At 44.7% G+C, this 22,520-nt stretch overlaps 13 protein-coding genes across 15 annotated transcripts; 9 read left to right on the top strand and 4 right to left on the bottom strand.

The window, feature by feature from the left end:
- Positions 1-80: 80 nt before the first annotated feature.
- MICPUCDRAFT_13718 (uncharacterized protein) lies at positions 81-596 on the top strand (the record flags this gene model as incomplete). Its single annotated transcript, XM_003056497.1, has 1 exon — positions 81-596. The coding sequence occupies one exon, from the start codon at positions 81-83 to the stop codon at positions 594-596; it is 516 nt and encodes a 171-aa protein (XP_003056543.1).
- Positions 597-656: 60 nt separating this feature from the next.
- On the bottom strand, positions 657-2,126 carry MICPUCDRAFT_49478 (uncharacterized protein). Its single transcript, XM_003056099.1, has one exon. The coding sequence runs from the start codon at positions 2,056-2,058 to the stop codon at positions 787-789; it is 1,272 nt and encodes a 423-aa protein (XP_003056145.1). The 5' UTR covers positions 2,059-2,126; the 3' UTR covers positions 657-786.
- Positions 2,127-3,327: 1,201 nt separating this feature from the next.
- Positions 3,328-4,620, top strand: MICPUCDRAFT_55668 (endopeptidase clp chloroplast precursor). The gene is made up of 2 exons (XM_003056496.1): positions 3,328-3,785; positions 3,907-4,620. The coding sequence occupies exons 1-2, from the start codon at positions 3,438-3,440 to the stop codon at positions 4,408-4,410; spliced, it is 852 nt and encodes a 283-aa protein (XP_003056542.1). The 5' UTR covers positions 3,328-3,437; the 3' UTR covers positions 4,411-4,620.
- Positions 4,439-5,452, bottom strand: MICPUCDRAFT_70237 (ubiquitin carrier protein). The gene is made up of 5 exons (XM_003056098.1): positions 5,413-5,452; positions 5,257-5,343; positions 5,146-5,200; positions 4,986-5,063; positions 4,439-4,886 (listed from the first exon to the last, which is right to left on the bottom strand). Exons 1-5 carry the CDS (start codon positions 5,413-5,415, stop codon positions 4,516-4,518), a joined length of 594 nt encoding a protein of 197 aa, XP_003056144.1. The 5' UTR covers positions 5,416-5,452; the 3' UTR covers positions 4,439-4,515.
- Positions 5,453-6,526: 1,074 nt separating this feature from the next.
- Positions 6,527-7,680, top strand: TIM17 (the record flags this gene model as incomplete). Of its 2 annotated transcripts, XM_003056495.1 has the most annotated exons (4): positions 6,558-6,623; positions 6,719-6,758; positions 6,888-7,359; positions 7,423-7,555. In XM_003056495.1, the coding sequence occupies 4 exons, from the start codon at positions 6,558-6,560 to the stop codon at positions 7,553-7,555; spliced, it is 711 nt and encodes a 236-aa protein (XP_003056541.1). The 2 variants fall into 2 exon arrangements, with proteins under 2 accessions (XP_003056540.1, XP_003056541.1); XM_003056494.1 differs by having other exon boundaries at positions 6,527-6,623; positions 6,888-7,680.
- SAMT1 (mitochondrial carrier family) lies at positions 7,573-9,733 on the bottom strand. The gene has a single exon (XM_003056097.1). It carries the CDS (start codon positions 9,244-9,246, stop codon positions 8,026-8,028), a length of 1,221 nt encoding a protein of 406 aa, XP_003056143.1. The 5' UTR covers positions 9,247-9,733; the 3' UTR covers positions 7,573-8,025.
- A 900-nt stretch (positions 9,734-10,633) lies between these two features.
- Positions 10,634-11,857, top strand: MICPUCDRAFT_55664 (tso1-like transcription factor; the record flags this gene model as incomplete). Its single annotated transcript, XM_003056493.1, has 7 exons — positions 10,634-10,782; positions 10,836-11,037; positions 11,093-11,175; positions 11,232-11,298; positions 11,356-11,457; positions 11,552-11,629; positions 11,678-11,857. The coding sequence occupies exons 1-7, from the start codon at positions 10,727-10,729 to the stop codon at positions 11,855-11,857; spliced, it is 768 nt and encodes a 255-aa protein (XP_003056539.1). The 5' UTR covers positions 10,634-10,726.
- Positions 11,858-11,938: 81 nt separating this feature from the next.
- Positions 11,939-12,990, top strand: MICPUCDRAFT_55663 (uncharacterized protein). The gene is made up of 2 exons (XM_003056492.1): positions 11,939-12,145; positions 12,236-12,990. The coding sequence occupies exons 1-2, from the start codon at positions 11,969-11,971 to the stop codon at positions 12,263-12,265; spliced, it is 207 nt and encodes a 68-aa protein (XP_003056538.1). The 5' UTR covers positions 11,939-11,968; the 3' UTR covers positions 12,266-12,990.
- MICPUCDRAFT_55662 (uncharacterized protein) lies at positions 11,939-13,211 on the bottom strand. The gene has a single exon (XM_003056096.1). It carries the CDS (start codon positions 13,022-13,024, stop codon positions 12,464-12,466), a length of 561 nt encoding a protein of 186 aa, XP_003056142.1. The 5' UTR covers positions 13,025-13,211; the 3' UTR covers positions 11,939-12,463.
- Positions 13,212-13,542: 331 nt separating this feature from the next.
- Positions 13,543-14,538, top strand: MICPUCDRAFT_55661 (uncharacterized protein). 2 transcript variants are annotated; one of them, XM_003056490.1, is made up of 2 exons: positions 13,543-13,849; positions 14,086-14,538. In XM_003056490.1, the coding sequence occupies exons 1-2, from the start codon at positions 13,549-13,551 to the stop codon at positions 14,280-14,282; spliced, it is 498 nt and encodes a 165-aa protein (XP_003056536.1). In that variant the 5' UTR covers positions 13,543-13,548; the 3' UTR covers positions 14,283-14,538. The 2 variants fall into 2 exon arrangements, with proteins under 2 accessions (XP_003056536.1, XP_003056537.1); XM_003056491.1 differs by having other exon boundaries at positions 13,964-14,379.
- Positions 14,539-17,812: 3,274 nt separating this feature from the next.
- Positions 17,813-19,030, top strand: MICPUCDRAFT_13817 (uncharacterized protein; the record flags this gene model as incomplete). Its single annotated transcript, XM_003056489.1, has 2 exons — positions 17,813-18,305; positions 18,381-19,030. The coding sequence occupies 2 exons, from the start codon at positions 17,813-17,815 to the stop codon at positions 19,028-19,030; spliced, it is 1,143 nt and encodes a 380-aa protein (XP_003056535.1).
- Positions 19,031-20,127: 1,097 nt separating this feature from the next.
- On the top strand, positions 20,128-20,634 carry MICPUCDRAFT_6742 (uncharacterized protein; the record flags this gene model as incomplete). Its single annotated transcript, XM_003056488.1, has 1 exon — positions 20,128-20,634. A coding segment is annotated over one exon (507 nt), but the record flags the coding sequence as incomplete, so codon positions are not given.
- A 40-nt stretch (positions 20,635-20,674) lies between these two features.
- On the top strand, positions 20,675-21,479 carry MICPUCDRAFT_55657 (uncharacterized protein; the record flags this gene model as incomplete). The annotated part of the gene is made up of 1 exon (XM_003056487.1): positions 20,675-21,479. Exon 1 carries the CDS (start codon positions 21,162-21,164, stop codon positions 21,477-21,479), a length of 318 nt encoding a protein of 105 aa, XP_003056533.1. The 5' UTR covers positions 20,675-21,161.
- Between the last annotated feature and the right edge of the window lie 1,041 nt (positions 21,480-22,520).

Genomic DNA, 22,520 nt, shown 5'->3' with positions numbered 1-22,520 from the left:
TCGGTCGCACCCACCCCAACTAAAACTGGGCAGAATTTAGAGACTCGTCTTCGGAAGCGCCGCCAGAAGTTTGGAGCGTCATGCGCCTCGAAAAATGCTGGTTTTGCTCGAGTACGGTGTACCCGGGCCATGGCATTTGTTTCGTGCGCAACGACTCGAAGACATTTCGCTTTTGCCGCTCAAAATGTCACAAAAACTTTAAGTTGAAACGGAACCCTCGCAAGGTCAAGTGGACAAAAGCGTTCCGCGTCCTGCACGGCAAAGACTTGTCGACAGACTCAGTTTTTCAGTTCGAGCGAAAGCGAAATCGCCTTGGAAGATATGATCGTGGTATCACTCTCAGTACTTTGCGCGCTATGAAAAGAGTAGACGAGGTTCGAGTGCGTCGCGCTCAACGACACTTTGACAGGCGTATGAAGGGAAGCAGTAATGGTCGTCTACGTGTCGAAAAACGCGAACTTGAACAGCAGATCCACATCGTTCGCGGATCTTTGACGAAGAGAATAGACCCGCTTGTTGCGATTGACGAAAGATGTGATGTCAAGGCTTTTGCATCTGCTGCCCCTGGCAAGCAAACGGACAAACAGTACAGCTAAGGTGCTTTCTTTGAAAAGAGGACTTTGCCTGCAGACTGGTACTCTCGTGGCAAAGAAGTTGGACAATATCATTTTTATACTTTATTACACAACAGCTTTTGCTTAATAATCTATCCCCGTGTAAATCTGTGTGAAGCCTGGTATCGACTTCTGAAAGGGGAAGTGAATAATAATGTGCTCAGTTGTAGACTTACAAAATCTTCCACGCAGAGACAAATCTTTCGGTGCCGTTGTAATCTCTGTGCACTTTGACTTTCTCGAAAATAGGCATCTTATCGCATCCAGACGTGTCTTGGAGACTCATATGTTCCAAAAGTTCTGCTACTTCGTGTGCCTGTCTACCACCATTTGTTTCAAGGGCTAGAAAACCTCCACCCAGCAGATGCACTGCTGCTCCGGTGCATACCGAGATAAGTGCATCTAACCCAGGTCCAGGCCCGCCTTCGAGGGCTATCCATGGCTCGTGGCATCTGACTTCGGGCTGGAGACTGAGAAAATCTTTTGAAGGAATGTACGGTGGGTTGCTCACGATTCCAGCAAAAGTCCCGCAGCCCACTGTTGCTGTCAGACCACGAACTTCTAGAGGTCTAAACCAAGAACCTTCGTAAACAGAAACTCCACCAGACCCTCCTCCAGTTATGTTTCGATATCGACTCACATTATGTCGGGCGATTGCTGCAGCGCGGGGACATAACTCCACGGCATGCACAATGACCTCCTCTTCTCTAGAGCTCTGGGCTGGGTTCAAAGAATGTTTTACCTTCGAAATTTCAGCTGCGATGCTGATAGCAAGTGCACCTGAGCCAGTCCCTAAATCAACCCATGGGGACTCCACCAAGGATGGTTTTTCATGTATCGCAGATTTTATGATGTCAACCAGGAGTTCTGTCTCAGGTCGTGGAATGAGAACTGCCGGTGTGACAACAAGAACAAGTTCACGCCAATATGATGTTGCAGTAAGGTACTGCAAGGGTACACGGTACCGAAGACGAGTGTTCCACAATGCTCGAAGTTCGTCGAGGCCTTCACGCAAAGGCACTGCATTGTCGCGCAGATAGTCGATAGAGGAACAATGAAAACGCGAATTGCGCAAATCTTCACGAAGGTCGCGCGCTGCTATGTCATGAAAGAACTTTTTTGGCCAGTCTTGGATTGCTACCACGTCTGCAACGATCCAGTCTATCTCAACAAGCAGACAACTAAGACTAGGCAACATCAAACTTGACTGTTTGCATGCGCTAGCCGTCTTTGCGTAGTTCCGTGCCCACGTACGCCACTCTAAGATCTCGAGAATTGTTGCGGAAAGTTTAATATTTCGCTCAACCAAAGGAACTGGAAGGCTAGATTTCCTGGAATCGTTCGCGTACGCACGTGCCGAATCTTTCTTAAAGCTCGCACACATAATCTGCCTGCTAGGAAAGCGCGATTGTGGTCCCTTCAGCGAAAGGAAAGCTGAGTACATATTTCCGACGAATTCGCAGGTCTCTAGCACTAAAATCCTAAACGCGGTAAGTCCGACGCGAGTCTTTGAGGGGGGGTCCCATTAGCTTGAGTTTTGCTGCCTATCCATCTTCACGTCGTGCACACTGTACAGTAGGGCCCTACACGTACTTTCGTACTTCCGGAAATAGATATCTACGTTGTACGAAGGTATCATAGGCCCTACAGTATTTCCATAATAAATAAACTCTTCCGTATGATATCATACATTACGTAGTACGTACGTTTAAAATAGTTGTACACGTACATAGAATACGTACTACTGTATCGAATCAGACCTTAAAGGTACCCTCGAAGGTAGTATTCTATTCCTCCACACAAACTCGAAAAAAACAGCAAAAAAAACGTACTCGCGACTAAAAACAACAACAACAGTGTACTGTACAACTACACGTACACGTACGCGCGAACACCCGCCAAGTACTTCCGCCATGACAATCAAAGAAGGTCGCAGCACTAGTATGATACTGTACTGTCGTAGACCTACTGTAGATACTATCTAGTACGAAAGTACTTCCGGAAGTACTTTCGTACTTTCGAAAGTATCTAATACAGTACAAATATCTTCGTATGATAATAGAATGTGTATCATAGATAGATAATTACTGGCTGGAGTACGTACTTCCGTACTGAAAGTACTGTACCTTCGAAGGTACTTTCGTACTTTCGTACTTTCGAAAGTACAAATAGCTAGTCAGATAACATAGATAGAGGGCGCGGGGCTAAGTTGTTACTGTAGCTATCGGATACCTTCGTACAACGTTTATGATAAATCGATTATGGGCTACAGTATCTACAAGTATCGTTGTATGTACGAAAGTAAGTTGTTTAAATAGACATTATGATGTAGTTGTAGCCCTCCTGTACGGAAGTACTTCCGGAAGTACTTTCGAAAGTACTTTCGGAAGTACTTCCGGAAGTATGCCTTACCTTCATATCATACTGTACCTTCGAAGGTATAGAATACTTCCGGAAGTACTTTCAGGTACTTTCGTACCTTCGAAGATAGAATACTTTCGAAAGTACTTTCAAAGTACGAAAGGACGAATATTTTTTATGTACTGTACTGGTACAGTACGTGTACTGGGAGGTGGTGTTGGTGATCGCGTAGGCGATCAGGGTGCGGTCGGTCGGCCAGCCCTACGAACGTGTACAATGTACGAAAGTACATCATTAATAGGGCCTTTATTATACCTGTTCTTGGACAACAATATCGCCCGTAAGAGGTTCTCCGCACTTCATCGTAACACACTTAAAATTCTTTAAAATTCTAGTGTGCTTTCTCGCATTCTTATTTTATCACGTTCATCCACCGGCCCTTCTTACGTTCCGTGACTGCTTATGGCGCAGACACTACTATCCCAAAGAGTTCCCTTCAGTTGGAATCCTGCAGGCACAAGGCAAAGCCGACTGAAGTCCGAACTAGCGTCAAACTCGACAAGGGCCAAATTTTCATTTCGGAAGGTACATTCATCGTTTATCCCAGAAGCTGGCATTTCCGGTGGCGATCTTCATCCCGCGTACAGTGTCCGTGCTGGTGGTCTTGTGGTTCCACGGCAAGAAGCGGGTGACCCGTTTGGTCTACTCCTTCGTCAACGCATCGTTTTCCTTGGAAACCAGGTGGATGACTTCACCGCGGATGCTGTAATAAGTCAACTGCTTCTTCTCGACGCGCAGGATCCAAAAAAGGTATGTGCTCTATTCGATTTTCTCTCATATTTCTTCTACACGGAGAGGTTCTTCCTGAGCCCAGGGATAGCGCTAGCACTGGGACACATCACATTTCTTCTTTACTTGTTTTTTTCTCCAGGACATCAAGCTGTTCATCAACTCCCCAGGTGGATCTGTTACCGCCGGCATGGGGATATACGACGCTATGCAAATGTGTCGCGCTGATGTTAGTACAGTTTGTATGGGCCTCGCAGCCTCAATGGGTGCTTTCCTTCTTACTGCAGGTTCACGTGGAAAACGACTTTCGATGCCTAACGCTCGCATAATGATCCACCAGCCTCTTGGAGGCGCATCTGGCCAGGCTGTTGATATAGAGATTCAGGCTCAGGAAATCATGTTCCACAAAGCAAATTTGAACCGGTTGATGGCGTTTCACACAGATCAAGACGTGAAGCAGATTGATGAAGACACAGACAGAGATAGATACATGTCACCACTTGAAGCAAAAAACTATGGAATCATTGATGAGATTATAGGCGGCGACGATGCCGGGCTCAAGATTGAGGGCGAACCCAAAGAGTATCTGAAGACAAAAGCGTCTTATATCTCCTGGGGTGATGAATTGGATGACACTTCATCGTGAGAAAGTCACACGAGGGAGGTCGCGAACATTTTCGAACTTCATCCTCGTCCTGAGATATCTACGCAGCTAATAATGCTAGTGAATCTGAAGAACAAAAACCTAACATTACAGTCGCCGAAGGCTTTTTTTTTTATCCAACTTCTTGTCATTCTTTGTAGAGTTGAGACTAGCCTGAAATGCGACGGAATTCGAGACAAACTCATCCTTACTTACTTGCGTGATTCTCATATCCTTCGCGTGAACCCCGGTGAACATCTTTGCTCGTCTGAAATACTCACCATAGTCTTCAAGCATTAGTTTAGCTGCTTCTTCGTTTAGCGCTGACTCAGGAAAAGGTTCAATAAGAAGACAGCGAATCACCATCAGTACATGTCTAAGACCATGACTGGGTAGCCAGTCTTTTTTCAGCGTATTTACACATATTTCACCACTTTCTTGCTTAACATTAGGGTGGAAGACCTTTGTCAGGAAGAAACCTGAAAAATAAAAAGAATAAAAAGAATTAGCACAGCTATTAAATAAAATTAAGACTCGCACAAACAAACATCAATGCATTTAGGAAAATCTATGCATTCCTTTTGGAGCCGAGCTCGGGTAGTCTGATGGCAGAATTAGTCTTAATTTGAATACGCCACCATGGAAAGGGGTGTCAGCTGTACGCCAGGTGTGAGTGGTCATTTTGAGAGAGGGAACGCTCAAGAACATAGAAAGAGAACACCAGGAAGCCACACAAACCTGGTCCGACTAACTCAGCCTCGACGCTCGATATATTATCTTCGTTGATGAAAACCTACATTCACACGCACGTTTTGTGTACATCGACATGTCTTCGAAAAAGAAACGCGCCTTAATCCCCTCGGCAGGCGCGTTCTCAAGCTCTCTGAGTTGTTTGACAATTACGTTCACAGAACACAAGGACGAATTCTCGCAAGCCTGTGAACGTGATAATCAAGGTAAAATCAACACATGTAAGACTTCGGAATTTTGGAACAAGTGACTCGCCATATTTTCCAGCTGTTCAAGGGAGGGCCTTCGTACTTGCCCGACCGTCGTTTCTTCAAGTGCGATCCGACCCGTCAGCATTGATGTACGTGTACAGCTGTACACGTACAACGGTACGTGTTCGTGTACACGTATTCTATCTGTACCGAAAGGATGTACTGTACGAAGGTACAGTACTTTATTTCGTACGAAGGTACGAAATAAAGTACCTTCGGTACGTTTGTACTTTCGTACACGTACACGTGTACACGTACAATAAATTATTTCGTACGAAAGTACTTCCAGAAATATTTCCGAAGTACGTGTACTGTACAACGTTGTACACGTACGTGTACATAAAACTACTTTCGTACGAAAGTACGAAAGTACAACTTGTACTTTCGAAAGATTATTAAAAGATACAGGATAAAGTACATAAAACACTCATAAAACTACATATTGCATACATATTGCAATAAAACTACATATCTACATACAATGCTACATGCAGTGTACCTTCGTACATATCAATACTTCCGTACAGTATGATACGATATCATATTATTAGTACAGAAGTACTTTCGTACTTAAGTACGAAAGTACGAAAGTATTACCAAGCAAGGTACGGAAGTATTCTATTCTCAAAGTACGAAAGTACGAAAGTACTTTCGAAAGTACAAAGCTACCTTTTCGTACTTTCGTACTTCCGTACTCCGTACGTGTACTTCCGTACACGTACACGTACTTCGATATCATAAAATTCAGGAAATAAATTCAGGAAATATGATACAGTATCATATCAATATTGCTACGACGTGTACAGCTGTACACATACGTACTGTACACGTACATACTGAGATACACATACGAAGATATGATAGAAAATACTTTCGTATTTATTACACATTGTCGTACGTACGAAGGTATGATATTCGCAATACACTTACTGTACGTGTGTGATATTCGCAATACACTTACGTGTAGTCTAAGTACGTGCCTGTACACTGCGTGAAGAGCTGCTGTACACGTAGACTACTTCCGTACTTCTGGGAGTAGGGGCTACGTGTACGTTTCGCCCTGATGTTCGAGCTAAGCGGAGTAGGGCACTGTTTCGTCAGATTCGTGTTTACGGAAGTATTTCTTGCACACACGGGGAAATCGAGACCATGACCAATGCTTTCGAAACAAAAAAGGCTCAGTTTGAAGAATGGCTGAAAACGCAGCCGCTTTCGGTAGGACTGATTGCTCACCTCGAAATGACCATACAATGTCACGGCCCTCACAACCTCGTCTCCATATCACCTGAGCATTCAAACAATCCATGCAGATTGAAGTTGGTGTGACATCCGCGTCGAGTGCTCTTCAAGGTTCGTTCTGTGTACAAATCTCCAAATCTTGTGTCAATCGAATCTGCGTTTATTTTCATCGTTGAATCGCTAGACTTCAGTTTTCAAGCTGCTCTTGACTCTTGACTCGTGACTCCATGCAAACTGCAGGTGGTGTCCTTGGTTACACCCTCGGTTTGGTAAATCAGAGTCTTGAGAAGCAGGCAGCGAGCATCCCGAATAGACCTTCCCCATTGGCAACAGGATCATTCTCAGGCCCTCCCAAGGTGCTGGCCTTGAATCTTGCCATTTTCACGGCAGTACAAGGTGGACTTACCCTTGCTGTAAAAAGGTTTCGCGGGGTAGATGACATTCAGACAAACATGATCGGGATGCTTGGAGCTGGTGCTGCACTTTCACTTACTACGAATTTATCTGGCGGAGGTGTAGGGTCTGCTCCTGGACATGTGAAGTCAACCAAGCCGCAAGATTATCTCACAGATGCACTGCGCACCGGAGTTCTTTTCGCTGTGCTTAATGGCGCTTTCATGAAGGCGGGTCAGTGGTTTACTGGCACAAACGCTTCACAAGACATTTATTATTACCATACGAATTGCATGCTCACTTCACTAGGGCTCGAAAAGTATGAAAAAAATTTCAGAAAAGGCATGTTGATGGATGACTGTCTGACTCTTTTATCTGACAGTGCACTCAAGGAGGTCAGAATCCCTCCGGGTCCTCGACTCAGGATCCTTCATTACATCTCTGCAAGAAAGAGGCAGGATGCAACACATGGGCATCAAGAATTTGACAAAGACGTCAGGGTTTTGCGTGTTTGAAGTTGTACTTTTAGTATGTTTCATGAACTTTGTCTTCTTCATCGTGAGCAGAGGCGACTACTTAAACGATGAATATGCCAGACATTCATGTTTTTAATGTTATTCAAATTTGTTAACAAGAAAGCTAAAGACGAGATCGTTGTCTCGATCGACACAGATACGAAAACAGGTGCACAACCTGTGCACCTGATGCTAATAGTTTTGAGAAGAGACTATGCATACAAATAAAAATAAAGATCTCCAACAACTCTGCACATAAATTGGTGCAACACAAGCCAATTGTTCTCTTTACCGTTCCAAATATAGTAGATTGGGATGCCATAATCCCTAAAAGTCCGAGTGAGCAAGAAATTCAAAAAACAGAAAGGCCAGTAGGAGCACTGTGCTGGCAAGGCTTGTAGTACTTCCGAGTAAAATCGCCATTTTTACTCAAAAATGACGCTAATTCTCACCGCGCCACCAGTTGTTTATTAAGCTGCACCTTTACAACTGCTGTCAGTGTGGACCTTCAAAGGTGATTTCGTAACGTAGCTTCCTGTTGCTCGAAATGGACAGGATTTTTTTCGTTTTTCCTCCCACTTCTTGAGTGAAGATCGCATGATTTCAAAGAAACAAAAGAAAATGGCAGAGTTGATGCCATTTGAGAAAGCGCGAGGGCCGACGCCTGTGAAGAAAGTTCGAACACGGCTGAAACCAGGGGGGGAATCTCGCCAGACTCCAGTGATTGCCCCAGTGAATGAAGGGCGCTGTGAGGCATTGCACATCATTCGAGTCTTCACGACATCAAGTGGAGTGGTCGCACCTGCAGCAACAGCACCAGCTATTAAACCCATAGAAATGTCAGCAGCGGCTGCTGAATCTTCTTGACTTTTTCCAGTGAGTTGGCGATGCATTGCACGCATGGTTTCATATGCGGCAAACTTCACCGCCATGTCTGGAACATCTTCAAGAAGTGTAGGGACATATCCAGTAAATAGTCCACGAGGACCTGCTGCTGTTGTGATTCGACGGGCCGCAGTGATGACATTCGGATACACATTTGCTTGTACAGACCTGATACAAACTGCGGCAGGAACCTTCACTATAGAAGAACCAAGGGCGCCTATCCCACCTGCTAGGAAAGCAATAGTCGAAACAGAGTAGCCCGAGTTTGCTTCAAGAACCTTTTTCGCAGCGCCGTAGAACGCAAAATATGCACCAATCGCGATTCCAGCACCACAAGCTGCACCAAGCACACCTTTGTACAAACTCCCTATTTCTGAACCAAACTTGCCAATTACAGCTCCAGTTGCAACAGCCATGGATCGAGGAGAACGTACTGCGGTCGAGGTCGCTTGACCGATTCCAATGCCATATTTACCACCACTAAGAGCTGTACCCTGTGCAGAGGCCTTGTTGGCTTTCTGTGGGACGTTGCCTTTCAGCGCAGCTTGCATCCGAACCTTGACAGTGTCCAGTGGATGGATGGTACTCTGCGAAGCTGCCCGAGCTGCAGCTCCAGCTATAACATCCGTCATAGGAAAGATGGCAGATATAGTACCTAGGAACCCTGAAGATGATGATGCAGAGAATAATTGCGCACCTCCACGTGCCTGCTGGAGATGACTCTTAGATAGACGCCTCCGCGGGCGGGAAATTCTGCCTTGATGCAAGGTAGTTGAGGTTGACAGCTGGTCGGATGAGGTCCACATTATGCGTTCGCTAAAAACAAGCTTCTGGAAAAAAACTGTATCCCAAGACCGCGTGAACCAGAATAACGATATGACTTGCTGTGGCCTCTTGATTTGTATAAGCTGCCCGTGTCCTCCACAAAATGAAGAGGGTTTTGGCAACTAGAAGAAAGGCTTCGGTTTCGAAAACGGCGTGAACAGGCTCAACGGGTAAATCGTTAGATACGACCTCAACAAAGCCAGTGAGATCAGCCGTTAATGACCTACGTTGTACAAAGGATCTAGCGTTGCCAACCAGGAGTATCTGCCTGTCATAGTTTTACGAGTTTATTAGAGCGGTCAGTCTTTCAAGTGCTACACAACGTTGTGTGTGGAGGAAATGCCGTCGCCAACTTTAAAAAATCTAGACTGTGCAGGTCGACTAATGGGATAGAGCCTGAAGGGCCTTACCAGTAGTTGACTTGAGGTTTAACTGGACACTACAGACTTCAATACTAGGGGCGATGAGCGGAAGAAAGTCGCACGTTTTCGATCTCTCCGTTTTTGATTGCAGTACGTGTACAGTACAGCTGTACAGTACTGTACACGTACTGAATGCTTTTTATGCAGCGTCACACAAGTAGTTGTACTTTCGTACAAGATAGAATATCGAGCATAGTTGGAAAAAATATCTATCCCTAAATCTATCGAAGTATTAGTTACTTTATTACAACGTTGGACGTGTACTGTACACGTACACGTACTCTTACTTATTTTTACTATCATACTGTATGCATGATAAGTTGTTATGATACGAAAGTACTTTCAAGTACTGTAGTTGTAGTTGTACATATTTATAAAAGTTATACGAAGGTACCTTCGTATGAAGGTATCCTCTGGTAGTTAGTGTTCGTGTAGTCTATCTATTGTACGAAAGTACTTTCGAAAATACGAAAGTACCTTCGAAGGTAGTCTAGCTAGACAGTAACCGTTGTACGGAAGTACTTTCGTACGAAAGTACTCCCGGAATAGAACTTAGTTTTTCGAAAGTACGAAAGTATTTATTTATTTACTCGCCGAAGGCGAAGACTTTTGCGGGTCGAGCGAAATAAGACCGTCGATTTTTGAGTTAAATTTGTAGTACTTTGAAATACTTATTTATTTAACCTTTTTTTTCCTTATTTAACCTTTTTTTTCGAAGGTACACGTACAGTAAGTTGTTTATTACTGTGTCTATTTATATTATCTTCGTATCTATCTACAGTATGGAAATAGCGTAACGAACGTAAAACATTTATTAACGTATTACGAAAGTATTCTACAGTATGAAACATAGATACTTTCGTACTTTCGTATGTACGTGTACAGTACATTGTTGTACCGAAGGTAGTACACAGGCCCTAGCCCTACTTGGAAACAGAGACGAACGAGCCTCCGAAACTACCTGCAACTTTCTAATCGAGCAAGTTTCACGGAGCTGAATCAACTTGCCAGACGCTTCGCAAGCAATTATTGAATTCCGATGCCATCAAAAAGGAAAAAGTATTGTAACTGCCGCAACTCCCGCTGCTTAAAATTGTGCGTGTGAGAACATAGAGACAACAAATTAAACTGACGATTTGTCTCGATAGGTACTGTGAATGTTTTGCTTCGGGACTGCATTGTGATAGCTGTAACTGCGTTAACTGCTCTAACAATCTTGCAAGTGCTGCGATACGATGTACAGCTGTTGAGTCTACCCTCGAGCGCAATCCTAATGCGTTTCGCCCTAAAATCGCTCCTGGGGTTGGACCATTAGAGAAACGAAGAGAGGGTGCAAGCAGACATAACAGGGTATTTTTATCTAAACAAATTATTTTATTTGTCAACAGTGTATGATTCGCTGCAGGGCTGTCACTGCAAGAAAAGTAGTTGCCTTAAAAAATATTGCGAGTGCTTCCAGGCAAATATATTTTGTTCAGACATTTGCAGGTTGTTTTAATGATGTACATTCCAATCCTATTTTTTCTGCTTACTTTCGGCTTCAGATGCATGGAGTGTAAGAATTTTTTAGGTTCTTCACAGCGCGTAGTTGCCGCCAAAACTTTGAAAGTGGTACGGCTAGGATTCCTCCTCTCGTAGAGCGACCTACCCACTGTTTTTGTCGCATAGCTCTCAAGGACAACGGCTAAGGGGAGACTTTCAGCACATGCACGGCGAAGAAAAGCAGTTTCGGAAGTGTCGATCGAAAAGGCTGGCTCAGAGCTACTTGAGGTGCGGTGTAAATCTTCGGATCTTCTAAGCTGCGTGCAGTATCCCTTTTTTTTCGGTCTTCAATATCTGACAGTTGCATCCCGCAAAAAAACAGGTTCAGGAGGGGTTTCTCCCAGGAGACATAGTTTGTGACCGTGCCGTCGACAAGATGCTTGAATCGCTGAGTTTTTTGGTACATTTTTCTCAGGTTTTCATTCATTTCTTTGAACACGACTACTAGCAGGGCTGCAAGAAACTTGAAGCTCTTGGTAGGGAAACCGAAATCGTGCAGGTTCACATACTCAATTTTCAATATTTTTCCTTGACTATACTTTCAAGTTCACGTTCGTTTTCGGTCGTTAGGAAAGTGATTCATTTGCGAATATTGAGCTTATGGTCAGGTAATCACCAGCGAGTGTAGTACGAAATCATTTCCTCATCGTAGGTGTTCACACAAAACTACTACAGGCACATGTTTATGCCGGAAATCAAATCACGATTTCCTACAGCTTCAACGACGTCACTGCGCGAAATGCAGGCTTTCACACTCTCGCACCTGAAGCCAACGACCAAGGCAGATATCACACGACTTCTGAAGAAAATTTGCCCTGCAAGACATATGTACCACATAAAAGTTGACGACGCACAAAGAAAACATGCGGAGAAACTATCACTAGCAAATGCCACCAAAGGTTTTGCTAGAGTGCTGGTAGGTACTGCCGTGTTTTGAAAAGTTCTGTTTTTACGAGTTATTTTGGTTTTGCTCGTATGTATTTTTGAAAGCAATATATTCTCACAGATAAACTATAAGAAGCAAAGAAAACACTAGAGCGCCCAGTATAGTTTTGCACAGCCAAATGTTTCAAGGTATTGACTGGAAAATGATAAGGCGTCCTTAAATTATATTCCGCTACGATCCTTCTCATGGGGATCATCGAATCCTCTTAGGTCCACAGAGTTGCGCTGTACAGTACACCTCTTGTTTGCAGGTTGAACCGGGCACCCAGTTATTCGAACATTGAACTCATCAACGGAGATTAAATCCAAGTTTTTTCATTGGCTGCACCAGAGAATTATGCACCAGTTTTGTAGCCCGTAAAAGCATCTTCTGTCGCAGTGTTTTCGAAGAAGCTTTGTGCCGTTTGCCCTTCTGCTTGCGCGCATATTTGCCTGTAGCAGTAGCGCGGAATCTTGCCTTCCAAGATGAGTATGGCTTTATTTTAGTCTTCATACCTCGAAACGAGCACATTTGTAAATGTATATTGGACACGGAATGTATTTCTCTAGCAAAGAACGAATTCGCTGTGTTACGTAGATTTGTGTCAACTACTGACTTCAAGCGTGGACTGCTCAAAACAAGGCGTGGCACGTTAGACCTGGAACGTAGAATGTTCAGCAACTCTAGTGGTCGTGACTCAAACTTGTCATCAACATTGCACATGCTTTTCGTCTTCATTCGCTCTTTCAACGGAGCTATAAAGCGCTCGATCTTCCGAGGGCATGCAACTCCCGGGTTAGTAATCGGCGCGGTTAAGGATAAGAAAGGAAGCAGAAAAACCCGTGAACTGGTGAACAACAGCGAGGACATAGCGCGCTCTGGCGTGCAAGAATTTTTCTCCTAGGCGCGTGCTTATTCCAGCTTGTTTTATACAGCTTGACAACGACAATGGATTTCGACCACGTCGTTCTGTTCACGAGCTAAACGAATGTTATGACTCGGCGTGCTGGTGTTCGAGCGCCATACCTGACGTTGTGTGTGTGTGTGTGTTATTTCAAGTCTCCGTGAAGTGCAGCCCTAGAAATCTGCTCGCTTAGGCAAAAACAACTACACGTACTGTACGAAGGTACATACAGTACGTAGTTACGTACTGTACACGATCAGAATGTACTGTAAATATTCTTAAGGTAGTCCTCTACACGTAGGGCTACAACGTTGTACTGTACGTAATTCGAAAAAAACTACAAAAAACGTACTCGTGACAAAATAACGTACAAAAGTGTACGCGCGAACACCCGCATACAATAATAGCTACGAAAGTACTTTCGAAAGTACGAAAGTACTTTCGAAAGTACCTTCTACAAACAACTGCATTTTATAGTGCGCATCCGCGGATGGACCGTTCTCGATTAGTGCTTCGGCGAAAGCAACTGGATCTCGGCTACAATACGATAGGATATGCGCGATACGTACAACTCGTGCCGCGAGGACGCCGGTCGACGAACTTACGCCGACATCCAAGAACCCCGGATCCCCTCCGAGACTGCAGCAAGCGTAGCTTCGATGGCCAAATCAGAAGATGGCGACGACTTTTACATCAATATGACAACATCTGTAGTGATGAGAAGGGAGTTGAGGAGATCACGGCCTTGCAGGCCGAATCACGACCTTTGTACGCCGGCAGTCTTTCTACGGGTACGTCTACGTCAGAATTCCCACAACCAAACACCTTTTGTTTTTCCAGTTTTCTTCCTTTACAGCGGTACTTTCTCGAACTCTTCACAAATTCGGGTCTTACATGTGCTCTAGCTTTTCATTTGATTATGTGATCTAGTGTATTTCATGCACCCAAATCATGATTTGCTTGCCCAGTCCCGGACATCGGTATCCAATGAACATTTATTTATTTTTTCTGCTGTTCCTATCTCCAGAGTTGTCAACATTTCCTCATCAGTTGCTTGTAACTGAAAAGACTGCCCGGAGATCATATTATGCCACTAGCTGCATGTATAACGTATCAGAGGCAAACAGCAACAAGCTAACATACTGTTTAATTTTAGGCAACAGTCTGGCCGTCGCACGTAAAACTCAAAAGTTCACAAATCAAAGTTGTGTTACGTTGGTGTAGTTTGTTTTTGAAGAGAGACAGATTTAACTTCATCGAGGCTGTTTTCAACTCGTAGAGATGAGACATTTTTCTTTAAAAGTATTTGTTGTATGCTAAAGCTTCTAGCTTCATGAATATGCGAGTCATAACTCATGCTTTCGAGTTGCTATCAGCATGTATTTCTAGGTATTTCGACAATAATGTTGTACAGTATTGTAATCTAGCCAGAGATATTGACCATAGCATTATTATCATAAAAGTACAGTACGATAATATCATACTTCAGTACTTACTACTTTCGTACTACTGTAGTTGTAGTCTATCTGTACAGTAGTTGTAGTACTGTATGTAGTCTATCTATACACTTGACAGTTTTCCTTCGCACCTTCCTGTCTCACGCCGCCTGCTGTACGCCGCCGTGTGAGCTGGGATCGCAAGGAACTACGCGCTCTACGCTCTTGCTTCATCACACTCCCAGCACTCCCTCTGCATCACCTCTTGATGCACTCTGGAGTGTCCCAGCACCCTTTCAGAGTCTCTCTGATATTCTCGACTCCTTTCGACACTTCCCAGGAGTCTTATCCTCACGCGACGTCTCGGCGCTCAGTGGCTCCGCAGTCGACCGCATAAAGATCTTCAGGCTCGACAGGACGAGGCGGTCTATACATATACTATTGTACACGTATATGTATTTCGAAAAAGGTCAGCAAAAGAATGTAGGGCTACACTACGTGTACACTACGGAAGTACGTTGTACATTGTACTCATAAAATAAATAAAAAACGCATACAAAAGTATATGCGCGATGCACATCTGCGCGCGGAGGTACACGTGTAATAAGTTGTTAGCTACGTAGCTAGAGAATACTTAGATATTTACTGTAGTGTAGCCCTGCATGGAATACTGTTAGGACACTGTTGTTATCATAGGCCCTAGGAATAAAGTAAAGGATACAGTATGTAGCCTATGTACGGAAGTACTATTGCGCCGGCAGTTGAACTACGCGGGTCGAGGCTGTTGTTGCGAAGAAAATTGCTCTTTTACAAATCGACGCGATCGCGCCAGTCCATGCTTTGCGCATACGATTCAGACAAGGACGCGGTCATTCCGCACACCTCGCGGGTGATGTCATCTAACATGCTGTGCAGTTACAGAGCTCAAAACGGCTTCTGCGTGATGTTACAGCACAACGCGCACACTTCCTTTTATAAATATCCTTTGTAACAGTTCTAACCGTACAACGTTGTATCCTTTCGCGGTGTTTGCCACTAGACTACTAGCTACACGTGTAATACTAGCCCTAGCTAGCCCTATCTAGCTATCTAGATAGTCTATCTACCTTCGGAGGTACTTCCGTATTAGATATGTACATATACAGTATGTATGTAGTTATGTACCTTCGTACGAAGTACCTTCGAAGAGACTCTTTGAAGATATTGTAGAACAACTTATTATTGCACTTATTGCTATCCCATATTCTATTTCGGATATACTGTACCTTACTTGGGTACCTTCATTCGTAGCTATTATGGGATAACTTCGTTCGTAAACGTATGTGCGTGTACATAAATAAAACATATTATGCATATTATATGAAATATTCTATTATTTCCGTTTAATAATAATATAATACCTTCGTATGTATATATGTAGTAACAACATAGTGTAAATAAATATATAAATCATATTATTATGTCGTCAAGAACGAAGATAGTACGGAAGTACGTAAGTATGATACGAAAATAGAATACTTCGTTCGTTCCGTGCTCTATCTGTACACGTACAGTACACGTACACGTACTGTACATGCAGTGACGCTGAACACGACACGTACGCGGGCCTCTGATCGTTAAAAAATGCCCAAAAAATAAAAGAGAGAATGAAGGAACGTTGTCCGGTCTTTCGGTGGCTCGTCTTCGCGGAAACATTTCTTCCTTGCAGCGAGAAGTAATTAGCACCGATGGGCGGGGCCTCAGCTCACGGACAGCATAATAAGGGTCACAAGTCCGGACGCTACGCGACGAAAAGCACGCGCAACAAATACAAAGTTGCAGGTTCGAAGTGTAAGAAAGGAAGTGGACTTCACAATCCTCAAAAGGTAAAAGTCTTCTCGGTTTCTCCGTTTAGCATGCTTCCTGCGAACAAGTCCTCGCAATATATTGCATCCGCCAACAATCGTTCAGGCCGCAACGTTCTTTCGGATTTATCATGTATGGATATCAGAACCTCAGAGACAAGCACCTTCTGAGTGTGTGTGAAAGAGAACTTTTCGGTGACGCACTCTTCTTTTTTCGTAGGTCGGCACTGAAGCAGCTCGCAAAGCGGTTCGTGCCCACCGCGCAAAACAAGCACGCGACGCCCGACGTGCTGTTATCATAGAAGAGAGGCGCAATGTCTGCAGTGCCCCTAAGGTCGTAGCTATCTTAGCACTAAATTCTAGAGTTAACCTGTCGGAATTTATTGAGGCTTTCATGACTGCTGCTGGGGTCTTGGACCCAGCGATTTTGGTCAGGGACATGCTGGCAAGCCCCAATATCCCCGTGACTTTCGATGTCAAGCGACAGTCCCATCGCTTGAGTCTTCTTATAGTGATTCCTGAGCAACCCCTTGCTGCCCTTGAGATCATGAAAGTTGCAGACCTGCTTCTGGTTGTAACTCAAGTTCAACCAAAAGCCAATACAGAGGAATTTGCTGACTTTTGTTATAAAGGCGAAATGTATTCGGATTCAGAAATCAAAGCTGTAGAAGTGGATGCGTCGCAAGCTGTCAGATCTGCAATGTTAGCACCTACAGCACTTGGTCTACCCCCGGTGCTATGTGCACTGCGGGGGCTTGAGAGGTGTTCACTCAAAATGCGTGCTAGTCTCCGAAACACCTGTGCTACAGCAGTGCGCGAATGCCTCCAACTACCTCACGATCGTCTACGAGTATTTCCAGCAGATTTGGATGGCGAGCTGCTTGAATTAATCCGGCATTTAGCTGAGCAAATGCCAGTGCAGCCTAGGTGGCGTGCCCAGAGGGCCTATGTTTTAGTAGAAAGAGCTAGCCTAATTCCTGAGCCCCAAAGCTTTGAATCATCAGCTTCTTTGTATCCGACGACAGTAACAATAGCTGCTGAGGGCCATGTGCGGGGTACTTCGATGTCATGCAATCAACTAGTCCACTTGCCCGGAGTGGGAGATTTCACGTTGGGTGGCATTGTCTCAGCTTCTAATCAGTTTACAAGAAGAGCCACGTGCACAGAAAATAGGAGGGACAGGTCAAACGTTATTTTTGATCCAATGAAGAAGACAACTGGTTTTGGATTACCGGGGACAACGATATTTCAGCAGCAACAATTTCCCGTCAGAGAGAACACGCCAGGCTTGTTTGGTGGCGATCAGACCTGGCCCTCTGATGAAGAGCTGGATGCGATGCAAGGGAACAATGCAACTCAGAATCTGGATAGTTGCGAAGTGCGACGTGCATCTTGGGATGTCATGATATCAGAATCATGCAATTCAGATAAAGGTAGAGATCATGACTGCAGACAAATGAAGAGCAAGTCCAAAATGATTTGCAAATCTGAGGAAGAACGCGACCGTTCGATTCTTTTAGAACAGACTGCACACTTTGGCGGTGATGAATTCACCAGTTCACAACACGTTGCAGCAGACGAGTTTCAACCCCAAGTTCAGCTCAGTTTTCAGACACGTGAGAGTGCTGTTACAATTCAGCATTCGAAGACACGTCAATCGAGTAGAGCAGGAGCCAGCGATGAACATTTCTTTCCCGATGAAATCGAGACCCCCATAGACATTCCAGCTCGCCTTCGCTTTGCTCGGTACCGCGGACTCAAGTCTTTCAGGTCATCACTTTGGGACACCAACGAGCAGCTTCCTGTAGACTACGAGCGAATCTTCACTTTCAAGAACTTTAAGAGAGCCACGCTGCTTGCTTCGACGGAAGCTAGGTCACAAGCTAGCAGTGGGCTCGGTATTGGCACTTTCGTGAAACTGATTATACGGGGCATACCTTCAGTAGCGGCTCGAGGACTCCTTGCAGGTGAAGAAGCATGTGTTTCTTCACCCGAAACTGTGAAGATAAACTGCAGTGGGGTCGTTGGTCGTGGTGGGGTAGGCCCCTCGTGGAGTGGCTGGTGTGGCGGTGCTGGGCCTTTCGTTATCAGCACTCTTATGCAACACGAATCGAAGCTTACAGTGATGCACTATGGTATCACAAAGACACCATCGTGTGACTTTCCGTTGCGAAGCAAGACCCCACTGTGGTTTCACATTGGATTCCGCCGTGAACGCGCTTCTCCGATATTCTCATCAGATGGCATTGGTGATAAGCACAAATTCGAGCGGTTCCTTCAGCATGGACGTCCTTCTATTGCTTCTGTATTTGGACCAGTAGTTTATCCACCAGCTCCAGTTTTAGCATTCAGTGAGAAGTCTTTCGCATCAGGAATGCCTGCACAGCTGGTATTATCTGGAAGTGTGCGTGAGGCTGCCCCGAATCGTGTGATTCTAAAGCGCATAGTTATAACTGGTGTGCCGCACAAGACACACAAGTCCAAGGCTGTTGTGCGCCAAATGTTCTTCAACCCAGAGGATGTTCTATGGTTTAAACCTCTTGAGCTGTGGACGAAATATGGCATGCGAGGGAAAATTAAGGACGCAGTTGGCACACACGGAAGCATGAAATGCCAATTTAATGGTGTCATTCAACAGAGAGACACGGTTTGTGCTTCTTTGTACAAACGTGTGTTTCCAAAGTTTCTGTGACGATATGACTTTTTCACATGTACTGTATGTCATGGACTTACGGAAGTAATAGACCACAGCTAACGGACTATAGTTCTACACTGCAGCGTTAGTTGCAGAAGTACACGTACGAAGGTACACCAGAAGTATGAAGTAGATAGACTACACGTGTACGAACGAAGATACTAGGGGCGTAGGGGGTGCTGGATTACAACGTGTGCAGATTGCTCCAGAAGAAGCCGTGCTGCTGCTACCGTTCCAGTGCATCCGTCAAAAAGTCATATTTTTTCCACCAGAGAACGACCATATCGAAATACTCCCGTGCCCTAACAAAGGACGGCTATATATATTAAATAAATATCATGCATATCTATCATGATATCATATGATATGATATATATCTATCTTCGAAGGTGTACATATATATAAGATATATATAGGCATATCTATCTATCATAATTATTATTATTAGTAGTAATAAATAAATTATTGCACCTCGGGACGTGATGAAGTCGTCCTGTACGGAAACTTTCGTATTCTTCAGACTAAATACGCACCCGGGCCCCATCTCCCAACTACCGACGGCCGAAGAGGCGCTGATCATAGGTACGTAGCTACGTACTGTATGTACTGTATGCCTATCGTCAAAGATGACGACGACGTCTACAGCGTACGTTACGGTCATTTTTTACGCGAAGGTTTTTCTATGCCGCACAACCGGAAGCTGCCGCTTCGAAAATAACTTCACTGGACGAGCTGCGAGAGAAACAAGTAGATATGTTTTGAATACAAGATTCTAAGGAGGAATGACGGCTCTGGGCCGCGAATGCGTACCCAGAAAAGTAGACGTTGATGATGTTCGTGATAGGGCGATGTCCACCTTGAAAGAGGAGGACGTCTTGGCGCTAACCACGGCTGTAGCCCCCGTACTCGCGATTGACTCGTCCGTAAGGGAGTGGTGTAGTAGGGCTTAGAAATATTTTTTTCCTCCTCGACTGTGCAGCCGTTTATATGCTTTGAATAAGGACGCGAGTCCGATCGTGTCAAATCATTTTTTCCTTGCTCTGTACGATCAATATTGGCGTGTTCCGGGAAGTTCCCTGTCGCTCGCCGTCGACACCGTTCGTCGTTTCCTTCGCGCGGACAGGGGAAACATCTCGAAGGCGAAGAAGCGTTTGGAAGAAACTTTAAAGTGGCGCATTGATGTCCAGCCCCAGACGAAAATGTGTTCAACCTGTTTAAATGAAGATCTTCGTTCGCATTATATGCAACATGTTGGCTGGGACAAGCGAGGCCGCGCTTTGGTATATTCCGACATCGGCATGGCACGCGACAAGGGTCACAAGTCCAATGTTGAGCACTGTATTCAGGTTCTTGAGCTTATGGAGCCTATTCTTCCTCCCTTTCCAAACGATCAGTATATATGGGTGGTGGATTTTCATAAGTTCTCAATATCGGACATGAATCCAAAGATGGCTATTGCTTGCTTGAAACTTTTCGGTCGCAGCTACCCTGAAAGACTTGGGCAAATGATCCTCGTGGGTGCACCTCGCGTATTTAACGGGTTTTTTCGTGCAGTTTCACCTTTCGCAGACCCAGTCACAGTGAAAAAGGTGCGCTTCATCAAAGGGCCAGATGGCAAAGGCGGGGGAAAAAAATTTGACTTGGTTGTGAACGAGTTTTTTGACGCTGAAACCAAGGCATGGCTTGTGGCAGAAATGATGGAGAACAGATTGCGATGGAAAGACCTCGCCCGGCGTAAGAGCTGGCTTGCGGCGTTAATAACTGCAGATGGCACGCGCCATGGGTGGTGGGAGCAAAACACGAAGAGAAAGTCCAAGTTCAATAGTGAAGCGGAAGAAGGCTTCGATGAAGATAAACTAGCACCAGCCGTCTTAAGCGAGCACGGACACGATATACGGGGGTGCCCCTCATTCATTCAGACAGAGGCGTGTGTTCGAATGACAAACTTTGCAATCCAACATAGTTCACGTGGAAAGTTGACCAATTTGTTGGTATGTAAGTCTGCAAAGAAGAGCACAGCCGTGCCCGTGAACACCGAGACAGACCGATCTGGGGGAACAGCGTTGCAGGGCTAGGTAGTAGGGAGCTACCTTCTAAGGTACTTCCGTAGGTAGGTACAACGACAACGATGGAGGGCTACAGTACATGTACATGTTGTACTAGAAAAAAGTCACTTTTTTTCCAGATAAATCTGGAAGTACAACGTACAGAGACTACAATAATGTACACCACGTTACTCAAGCTACATACGGTATCCCTACAATGTTGTGCACGTGTCGAGTATTCTTATTTTGCAAGGAGATACAGTACGTGTGCCCTACGAGTCTTAAACTTCGTTCCGTACTTCCAGAAATATGCCCTACACGTACAGTACGTGTACAGCTGTACACGTACGTGTAGCCATAATATTTGCCATGCACACATAATACCTTCGAAGATATTTTAGTCTACACGTGTAGAACTGTAGATAATACGTACACGTTAATAATATATGCCGTACTGTATACATACATTTATGCACGCACGCAGATATAGAATACGGAAGTACATACTTTCGAAAGTACGAAAGTACGAAAGTAAGTTGTTACTTTATTTATTTCATTCGTATCATACGAAATAATAAATAAAGTACGAAAGTACTTTCAGTACTGTACCTTCGAAGGTAGAATATATAGGGAATTTCCGAAAGTACCTTCGAAGGTAGGGAATTTCCATCTTGAGAAGCTTGAGAATTACCTCAACAGTTTCGATGCAGCGCTCGTCTAAAAGCTGACTTAAAACTGTGGAGAAAAAGGCTTGTTTGAGTGCAACAACAACGAAGAGTTGGAGTGTCAAAACACCTTTCTCTACATCTGGAAGAGATCTGAACTCCTGCAATTAAAAACTATAAAGAGTACGTCAGAAACGAAAGCTCATTTCTGATCCATGATCGTTGACCATGTTTGCGGGGGTAACACTCACAAAAAGCACATCGATGGAAAGCTCTCGAGGCGTAGGATGCGATCTACTCTTCGCGCGACTGCCCCGGCCCGCAAACTGCGCGAAAAGCGGCGCGCAAGCGCGCGCTAGGGTCAGCTCCTTTGAAAGTTTGAAAGCAACTCACGAGTCAACGAATTTTTCTTTTTTCAATTTTCTCCTTTCAAGTACATCATGGGGTCGATTCATTTTTAGATTGTTTGCTCATAGAAATCGTCGTTCTCGTTCCTGACTACTATATAATCGATACAGCACCACGGAAACGAATAGAATGAGTTCCTTCATCTCGCGCTGTCTGAGATTGCAATTCACGTGTTGTATCTTCGTACTACTTGAGTAGGTACGGAAGTACGGAAGTACTTTCGTACCTTGGTACGGAAGTATCATACTTCCGGAAGTATCTATTTCCGAGAAGGCGTCACAGGGGGGGGGTAACACTACCCGTGTACTATCCCACTATATAGGCCACTAGGTGCGCTGCGGGGGGGAGGGGGTCGCCCCCCCCCCCCGC

Source organism: Micromonas pusilla, assembly GCF_000151265.4.
Source record: "Micromonas pusilla CCMP1545 genomic scaffold MICPUCscaffold_2, whole genome shotgun sequence".
Classification (NCBI taxonomy): domain Eukaryota; kingdom Viridiplantae; phylum Chlorophyta; class Mamiellophyceae; order Mamiellales; family Mamiellaceae; genus Micromonas; species Micromonas pusilla.
The sequence above is the reverse complement of the archived record's forward strand: the minus strand, read 5'-3'. Positions and strand labels throughout refer to the sequence as shown.